The 10,181-nt window shown below is 41.2% G+C and overlaps 1 protein-coding gene across 1 annotated transcript; it reads left to right on the top strand.

The window, feature by feature from the left end:
* The first annotated feature begins 7,462 nt into the window (after positions 1 to 7,462).
* On the top strand, positions 7,463 to 8,017 carry LOC147461220 (uncharacterized). The gene has a single exon (XM_086505141.1). The coding sequence runs from the start codon at positions 7,463 to 7,465 to the stop codon at positions 8,015 to 8,017; it is 555 nt and encodes a 184-aa protein (XP_086361267.1).
* The last annotated feature ends 2,164 nt before the right edge of the window (positions 8,018 to 10,181 follow it).

Genomic DNA, 10,181 nt, shown 5'->3' with positions numbered 1-10,181 from the left:
CCGCTTTGGTGGTGATGGAGAGCGTTTAGCCCGCCGTCTTCGTGGAGCCATCTCCGCCGAGGTGGCAGGAGACTCGCTTCTTTCTCGTTCCTTCGGTGGAGGCTCTTGAGTTCTCCTTTGGGAAGGAGATGCATCATCAAGAAGTAAGTTCTTGAGCCCTTCATATGGATTCTCTTCTTCTTCCCGAATCGGAGAGAGACCTCTTTTGGTAGTCTCACAAGGAGGCTTCCTAGGTGTTCTCTCGTCATGGTGATGAGCTTGGAGAATCCCGTGAGCACGGAGCTGCCGTTGCACTTCACTTTGGAGAGATGGATTGCCCATGGCTTGTTGAAGCCTAGAAACAAGATAATTAACAAGCATTGAAGCATCATTAGTAGCTTGCTCATGAGCAAAATCAAAGTTATCAACATTAATTTCACTCTCTTTAATATTGTCAGCCATTCTAACAACTTTTAGGTGTAAACTTTTTAGGTGTACTTTGGCACTTCAAGCCCTAGTTGCTACTCCTCTTTACCCCTTTAGAAAAAGCACTCAAGCTACTGTACCCGCGGCTCGAATACCATTAATTGCAAGGAATAGAAGAGAGGGTCTTTCGACACCAAAACAGCACCCGCTCCTGTCAAGCTTCTAATAGCTCAATAGTGGTTAAGCCGTAGGCAAGCCCCGTAGGACTCCACTATTAAGACCATAGCTCTCGACGGTGATGCCCCGTTAACTGCACAAAGGCAGGCGCACTGCAAGGCTGAAAAATCCCTATTCTACTTATTCACAGGCAATTAATAATACCAACCATTTGTAGCTAGCTTGAGGACCTCCCTTCTTGAGCAAGAAAAGAGAAACCTTGAGCTCTGATACCAATGTAACATTTAATGGCCTAAAATCTTATGTGTAGCGGAAATTAGCATGAACATAGTGAGCATTTCATTAGAGTTGATTCCTAATGAGAATTACAAGAGTGCTTGGGTGGAGAGAGCAACAAAGGGCATAACACCTAGTTAGATAGCATCGACAATACTTTCAAAAGAGAGAGCAATTAAGCTATTGACAACAGTTGAGGACCGGATTTGCATGGAGCCGGTCCCCCCTCCAAAAGGCTTTGTATTATGGTTTCTCCCATCAAGAGAGACATTGTACAATACAATTCTTTGTGTTCCTTCAATACTAGCTAGTGCAATGAAGATGGAAGCTTCATACACCAAGCAAAACACTTAATCAAACACAACTTGAATTATCCCCGTTCTCAGACCCAAGACCTCACACACCTTCGAAGATGGTGAGAGCTAGCAGGGTATGAGAGTAGATTGAGAGGAAAAAGAAGTAACTTACGAGAAAGAAGTACATCTCCTCACATAATCACTCATATTAGCATAGCTTAGCTTAGTAATTAGCTTGGTAGAGAAGATGAGCATGCATTGAAGCTTGGCTCTTGGTTGGATTTGCATCCACATGCCAAGAGAGTGTTGATGTAGGCTTCTATCTCACAAGCTTGGAGTAGGTGATGAGCTCTCCATTAAAGCTTGGGAGGAGATAGAGTATTTTCCCTTCACACATGGTCAAGTGTGAGAGTGTGTGTGTCAATGCCAAGCAAAAATCAGCCCCCCCTCTCTCTTGGGCGAGCCCTAGCTGCTAAATAAGTCTGGCCTTTGCCTCATTGGACCTCCCCAGGTCAAGCCAATAGGAATTAAGCAGCATAAGTGATAGCCTTTAGACATGTGTCCCCCTTTCCCCTTTTGTGAGAGCTTTAGGTAATTAAATAATTAAACTAAACTCTCATTGGACCCCTTTGCCTCCTGGCCAATAGGAATCAGGCAAGCCATGGGGCTCCTGAATGCTCATTGGACCCCTTGGGAGACTGCCCAATAGTCTTCTAGGAGACTTAATTCTCATTGGTTTCTTTTATTAAATGTTTTTAAGTTAATTAAACTAGATTTAATCTAGCTTAATTCTCATTGGTCCACTTCAAGGGTCTTCCAATAGGAATTGGGCACACCTTGTGGGCATCTGGCCTAGGGAGCTGACATGTGTCCCTCATTCCCTTTGTGTAAAGGGAGCCTGTGTGTGTGTGTGTGTGGCTTTCTCTCTCATCCCCTAGCTTTGGGGCTCGCCCCCTCCTATGTAGGGATGTAGAAAGACTTTTAGGGCACACACAAAGCATCCAATTTTCCCTAGGGTTGACCTTTGGACACAACCTTTGAATTTTGGAACCTTAGCATTTTGGAAGTCTTAATGGGCTGAACCTTAGGGTCTTTTTGGCCCATTGTTTCACATGGCTCTTTTGCAGATGGCCCCCCCTTTGGATCCCTATTTTCCCTCCTTTGGATCCCTACTGTGGCCGGTCTGCTAACTTAACCAATATTCTAGCTTTTTCTCCCTTGGCACTTCCCCACATTAAATGATCAGTTTAATATGAGAAAATCATTTAGGAGAATTAGATATTGATTATTATGACACTTTAAGAAAGCATTTGATATGATTCCACGTAACAATTTGTGGAGAAGGATGGAAGAACTCCAAGTGCCAAGTGAGTTTATGCTTGCAGTTTCTTGAATCTATGAGAAGGTGATTTGTCAATTGCGCATGGGAAGAGAAATTTCAGAAATTTTTGTAATCACTATTGGGGTTAAACTAGGATGTCCGTTGTCACCAACTCTGTTTTGCCTATGCATCGACCAATTGAATCAAATGGTACTTGACTTTATGCAAGAAGGAGGCATTGAAGAGGTCACTATTTGCAATGCGGTAATTGTGATTTTGTTGTATGCGGATGATGTAGTGCTTCTAGCACACACTTTAGAAGATGCACAAAAGCTTATGGTTGTCCTTGAGAAACTTTTCTTGCATAGTGGGCTGATTGTGAATGAATCCAAGACAAAGGTTATGCTTGTGAAAACCAACCATAAGGAGAAGCCATGCATTGTGTACAACAATGAGACACTTGGAGTTGTTGAGAGCTTTAAGTACCTTGGCCTTGAGGTTCCCTCCAATCACAAGTGGCATGAATGTGCTATGTGTCATTTGGAAGCGGTAAAGAGAGCATATTATGCATTTGAGAACATGTGTAAGGCGGGAAACGTCAAGTGTTGGGTTCTCAAGAAGTATCTTTTTGATGCATTGGTGACATCGGTTCTTCTTTATGGAGTTGAAGTGTGGGGTGGGAGCATCTCAAAGTCTACTTGGAAAGAGTTTGAGAATTTCCAAAAGTGTTTTTTCACAAACTTTCTCCAAGTGAAGACACAAAGACCATATATGCTCCTACTTCTTAAGTCGGGATGTCTTCCAATTGAGGTTATGGGCATGGAAAGGGTTGTGGAGTACATAATAAAGATGCATCAAAATCCCTCACATCGACTTCCTACAATTGCATGGGAAGCAAGCAAAAATGTTCAAAAGACGCATAAAAGAAAGATCTTGAGCACGGGATGGATGCAAGACATAAAGAAGTGGTTTGGGAGATGGGATGCATTACACTTGGTACATGATGCTTCAATTGAATCCCAAGTGAACGAAGCTTTTCTAGAACGCCAATGTATTACGGCTTGGGAGAAATCCGGTGGGTCACGCTTCATACATTACACCACCCATATTGCCCCCAACTACAAAACCATGTTCTTCACTAAAAGAGGAAACCGTAATTGACTATGCACATTATGCTCATTGCAAGTTCGAGAGTCTGAGTACCACACGCTAGAGAGTGCTCAGCTTTTGGTCACATCCGAACTTGCTTCTCTCACATTTTCAGCCATAACTTAGACCTGCACACTTTCCTCTCCCAACCAAAGTGTGGGCTCTCCATTGCGACTCTCATCACCACAATTTTGGAGCATCGAGAGTCACTCATCAGCCATACACATACTACATCACATGTAACTTTGGTCCCATAGGTCATATTTGACCTCAGAGGATGATAATAAAATCTATCTATCTCTTTCTCTCTCTCTACATGTGTATTTGCATGTTTGTGTTTGTGTTTGTTTGTTTGTGTGTGTGTGTGTGTGTGTGTGTGTGTGTGTGTGTGTGTGTGTGTGTGTGCACATTTGTTTGAATGTATGTGTGTGTGCGTGTGCGCGTGTGTGTTTGGGGGGGGGGGGGGGGGGGGGATGATGATGGGAAAGAGCACTTACCTTCCCTTGCTAGCTTTGTCAATTGTACTCCTCCCTTGCTAGCTTGCTCTATCAAAGAAGTAGCTGGATCAAATGGCTTCCCACAATTTCTTTGCAGATTTGTTTTGAAGTTGCAAGCATTTCTTTTGCAATGCGCATCACTTAAGTGGCTATAGACAGTTTGTAGATGTTGCTAAGAGAATTTCAAAACTAGTGTTGCTTAAGCAACACATTTTGCGATAGCTTTAGCAATGTGCTTATTGGCGCTTTCATAAATTTGATGGAAAATTTTCTAGCATCACATATATGATGCCTAAGGGTTGCTTGCTTATTTTTCAAGCATCAAAACAACAAAAGGCTTCTTGTAGTGTCTTCTGGATAGTCGCAAAGTTTGTAGCTACTCACATGGTTCACCCACTATCGGACATGCACTCTACTTCATTGCATCAACCCAGGACTACCTCACATTTGGCTATGTAGACTTGACCCCCCACCCCTGCCTTCTTTACCATCCCCTTCTCCCATTCTTCCCCACCCACTGACATTGCAGCTCCATTACCCCTACCAACCACCTCAACCTCCTTACCCTCACCCATGACACTCCACCCTCTCCACCTCTCCTGTGTGCCCCACCACACCCTCATGTTCCTCGATCCTTCATAGCTTTTGCACCGCTAGCTTGGTAGCTTTCTAAAGTTGAGTATAGCAGTGATAGCACTAGTCCATTAGCTGTACATTTTATGACATGCATAGAACAAATCAACCACATATCAACCATTTTGTATCTCTTCTTTGATATGCAGACCCACTTTTTTATATGTACCTCTCACGCTCTTGATACCCATCTTTTACAGCTCTAGTCGTGTTTTTATTTAGTTAGTTTCTTTCTTTCGTTTAAGCCAAACCTCGTATCAGATCCACCATGATGGTCAATATGGCCTTTAGAAGACATTAATATATCATTTTATTTCATTTCTCTCTCTCTCTCTCTCTGCCCCTTTCTCTCTACATGCGTGTATGTATGTTTGTGTTTGTGTATGTCTGTGTGTGTTTGTGTGTGAATGCATGTGTGTGTGTGTGTGTGTGTGTATTTGGGAGGGGGGCATGAGACAGGGCAAACTCTTCCTCCTCTTGCCTTGATGTTTCCCTTTAACTTCAGCAATTACCCATCTTCTTTGTCTTCCTTTGCTCTATAGGGTACTTTGAAAGTATATATTACCCCTCCCTTCTTCCCTTCACTAAGGTCGAGAGCAAGATAAAAAAATCCTCTTTCTTTTAGTTGAGAGCGAGCCTTGGCCCTCCTTGGAGAGAGAGAGAGAGAGAGAGAGAGAGAGAGAGAGAGAGAGGAATTCCCAGAAATCCTTGAGCTTTCCCTCCTTGTTCGTTTCTCTTGTTCTCCTTTGAATCTAGTGAGAGTAAGAGAAAAAATATGATCCCCTTCTTTCCACTTATTTTCCCTTCCTTAATGACCTCCTTAATATTGAGAGAGAGTCAGAGGGAGTGAGAGAGTGCTAGAGGGAGTGACAATGAGCGGGAGTGAGAGGGAGATAGCACCCACCAGAGTGAGAGTGAGATAGCACCCACCAGAGTGAGAGTGAGAGAGAGAGAGTGTGTAATGTACCCAACATTTTTCAATAGAAGTATTTTATTTACTTTGCAAATATTTAAGGTTTGCATTTTATTAAGTCAAAGAGCATTCTAATGGAACGATTGGATCAAAAATCGGATTCTAGAACTATTAATTATAACCCTTATTCACTTGAAAACAATAGGTTGATGGGAAACTTAAGCCTCAAGATTGTATCTAAAGATAAGAGTTGACCCTTTAAGAAAGAGTGAGTAATTTTAGGAAAGGAGGAGTAATTTTAGAAGAGAAGGAGTAGGAGGAGTACTTTTAGAAAAGAGTTTAAAGCTCTTTTCTTGGAAGCCAAGCTTCTTCTTAGAGGCTCAAAATCACGCATCAGAATTCATGTTCGCAAAAAAGAAAGGACAGTCGCAAACGTGCGCGAACTTATCTCTCTCTTTGCTTCCCTCTATTCTTAACTAACCTTGAGAGCCTATATAAAGACCCATCTTCCTTCACTTTGAAGACACACACTCTCAGAAGTCGAAGCTCTCTTGCCTTGACGTCGGAGTTACCTTCTCTCCATCAACCTCTCTGTTATTACTAAAACAAATGCAACCACCTTCTTTTAAAGGAGAGGGTATTGATATTGAGAAGGATGCAGAAGTATGGATCAAAGCTATGGATGATTACTTCTTGGCTACAAAGACTGCACCTACAAATCAAGCGATGCTAAGGATGTTTTGCCTCTCTGATGAAGCAAAATTATGGTGGAAGCAACATTGTCGGCCTTTTTCAAGTATACAATCTACTGGAAGAAATCATTATTTTGAGAGAAATGCGATAATTACTCATTTTTCACACACTTAATGGTCTCTATCTCTAAGATTTAAAAAGGATTTTCCGAAGGAATTGGTTTCATAAGATTGGGTGACATGGGAGTATTGGAGAACTCCCAGAGTCAATGAAGGAAAATTAAACAGGCAGTGAAGGAAAGATACTTACCTCCTGCACACGAAGTGTTGAAGATGACTGAGTTCTTTAGCTTGAAGCAATACAGTTTAACCTTGGAAGAGTACTATTCAAAGTTTGTAAGGCTTAGACGTTATGCTCTACCAATGACCATAGAGCAATAGATAGCCCGTTTTTGTCAAGGTTTAAGAGAACCATCCATGAAACCTACAACTGTGCAAGATGCTTTACTACGATCTAAGCCCTTAATGAAGGAGAAAGGGATTAGAAGGAGAGTTGAACAAAATCAAAGTTTTAAAGGTGTCAGACGACCAATAAGGCTTCCCAATAGTAATGGACAACCACAAAGATCTTATGCTGCTAATGCTTAAACTCCTTCATGCTTGGATGTTCGATGCTTTGAATTGGGAGAGTTGGGACATTATCAAAACAGATGTCCACATCTGACTAATAGAGTAGCAGCAACAACTAAAGTATATCAAAGACACTGCCCTTTTGGAAATAACAATGGACGAGGTGGTGGACGAGGTAGAGGACAAGGTAGAGACGAGGAAGAGCAGCCAGATCCTTTGGAAGAGGTCAAGGTAGGTATGCCCATGTACATGCAGTCTTAGGAGAGCCTACCCTTGGTGAAGAAGAAGGGAGAGCAAGAATTTATGCAACTATTGACAACCCTGGAGCCCAAAGAAAATTTGCTGTTATCTAAACACCAACAACCCATCAAGGTAAACCTTTTAACCTCCTCATCCATTGTGGCAACACTCATTCTTTTCTATCCCCAAAATGCTTGCAAAAGTTGAACCAAAATAAAAAACTAGCTAAATCCATGACAATAGAATTGGCTAATGGGAAAACCGTGGTATCAGGATATTCTATGGGAACCCTTGACTTTGAACTAGGAGGACATGCTACTTCAGCTTTCTTTAGAACTCTACCAGTTGGGATGTATGATGGAATTCTTGGGATGGATTGGTTATCTAAGAATCACGCTAGCATCCATTGTGGCCTAGGTAGTATGAGCTTTAGAGTTAGTCAAACAAAGCAAGTCAAAGTACAGGGAAAGAATGAGATTCCAAAGATTCAATTAGTTAAATCCAACCATCTACTCAAAGGTGTGAAGGCCGGACAAAAAATATTTGTGGTCAAGCTGAACAAGATGGATTCAAAATCAAGCAGTACAAAACCCTCTTGGCTTCATGAATATTCAAATGTCTTTCTTGAAGATCTCATGTCTCTTCCTCCTGATCGAGAGATTGATCATGAGATAGAGATTCTTTCAGGAAGTGAGCCAGTGTCAGAGAAAGAACAACTTTGTCAACTTATAGAACAAGGATTTATTAGACCGAGTAAATCAAGTTGGGGAGCTCCAACACTCTTTTAGAAGAAGAAAGATGTGACTTTACAACTCTGCATAGATTACAAAGGATTAAACCAGGTAATAGTTAAGAACAACTATCCTATCTCACAAATTGACGAATTGTTGGACATGCTACATGGTTCCAAGCTCTTCTCAAAGATAAATTTAAGATCTTGTTATTATCAAATCAGAATAAAGGAATCAAATATTCCAAAGACGGCTTTCACCACCTGATATGGACATTTTGAGTTTATAGTAATGTCATTTGGTCTCATTAATGCTCTGGCTACATTCAATAGATTGATGCACGATATTTTCAGGCCGTACCTAGATGACTTTGTTCTTGTGTTCTTTGATGATGTTCTAATCTACTCAAAGGATGAAGAAGAACATGAAGACCACCTGAGAAAGGTGTTGGATATTCTTCGAGAACACAAGCTATATGGCAAGTGTTCATTTTTTCACTCCAAGGATTGAGTATTTGGGATTTATTGTTTTGCATGAAGGAATCTCAGTGGACCGTGCTAAAGTTCAAGACATTGTTGAATGGCCTCAGCCATTAAATGCAAGTGAGCTTAGAGAATTCTTGGGAATCACGGAATGGTATAAAATCTTTATACCCCACTACACCAAGAAAGATTCGACCAACTCAAGCAGTATGTGACTACAACACCGTGCCTAAAGCTATCAAATTTCAATCAGGCCTTTGAAGTCGTCACTGATGCTAGTGGAATAGCAGTTGGAGGAGTATTAGTTCAAGAAGGCAGACCAATATCTTTCACCTCATGTAAGCTTAAGGTTCATTAAAAAACCATCCCACCCATGACCTCAAACTATTGGCAGTCATTCACGCTCTGAAGCTGTGGAGACACTCCTTATTGGGATGAAATTTTTGACATATAACCAACCATAACAGCTTAAAGTGGAATTTTACCCAAGCAACTTTGAATATGCGACAAAGACGATGGGTAGAACTTTTGCAAGAATTTGACTTTGACATTATCTATCATCCCGAAAAAGAAAACATGGTTGCAGATTCACTCAGTCAAAAATATTTTTTGAGCCTCATATTTGTACCTAACAACCCAATCATTGAAAAGATTAAGGAAGTTGCATCATCTGATCCAGAGTATCAAAGGCAGCTTAACCTAGAATATACCTTCAATGTTACACTTCTCACATGATGGACCTTGTCTCTATTATAGAGATAGGTTATGTGTACCATAGGACCCTAACTTGAAGAAGGCTATCTTGGTTGAGACCCATGATATCCCTACGTCAGGACACCCAGGATATGTGAAGACTCTCAATGCTGTACGGAAAAGTTTCTATTGGATTGGGCAAAAGGCAGATGTTCTACGCTATGTTCATCAATGCTTGACATGTCAAAGGATTAAAGCTGAGAGAGTTAAAATTCTCGGTAAACTTCAACCATTGGACATTCCCCAAATGAAATGGGAATGCATAAAGTATGGACTTCGTCATTGGATTACCTACGGTACAAGGAGGATATAATTCACTTATGGTAGTTTTTGACCTACTCACAAAGGTTTCACATCTCATACCAGTCAAGAAAACCTTTACCGCCTCTGACATTGCACGACTATTTGTTAAAGAGATTTTCAGATTGCATGGATTGCACAAACGGATTGTAAGCGATCGAGATGTGAAGTTCACTTCAAACTTTTGGACCTCACTCTTCAAGGGAATTGGAACAGAATTAAACTTTAGTATCGCATACCATCCTCAATCATATGGTCAAACAGAACGAGTCAACCAAGTCATCAAAGATAGTTTTAGAGCTTATTGCAGTAGAGAACCTAAGCGATGGATTCAATTTTTACCTGTAGTGGAATATGCTTACAATGCTTCTCATCATCAAAGCATTGGTATGACCCCATTTTGTGCCTTGTATGGTCAAGAATGTGTCTCTCCACTCAACTTTTCTGACCCTACCATCAGAGTTGAAGCGTCTAGGAAGATGCTGGAAGAAATGGAAAATCAAACAAAAGCCATCCAAAAGGATATTCAAGCAGCTCAGGATCATCAAAAGCAGTATGCTGATAGTAAGAGATCCGAAAGAAGATTCAAAGAAGGTGACAAGGTTTTTTTCTTCGGATTCATCCAAAGAGAAGTACCTTATCACTTGGAAAGTATAAGAAGCTTAGCCCACGTTATTGTAGCCCTT

This window comes from Adiantum capillus-veneris, chromosome 3, assembly GCF_014529385.1.
Source record: "Adiantum capillus-veneris isolate H3 chromosome 3, ASM1452938v2, whole genome shotgun sequence".
Classification (NCBI taxonomy): Eukaryota; Viridiplantae; Streptophyta; class Polypodiopsida; order Polypodiales; family Pteridaceae; genus Adiantum; species Adiantum capillus-veneris.
Note: the sequence above shows the minus strand (reverse complement) of the source record. Positions and strands in the feature narration are given on the sequence as shown.

Bases quoted from the DNA above. Each gene is read 5' to 3' on its own strand.
- LOC147461220 (XM_086505141.1), top strand. From the start codon at position 7,463: ATGACAATAGAATTGGCTAATGGGAAAACCGTGGTATCAGGATATTCT.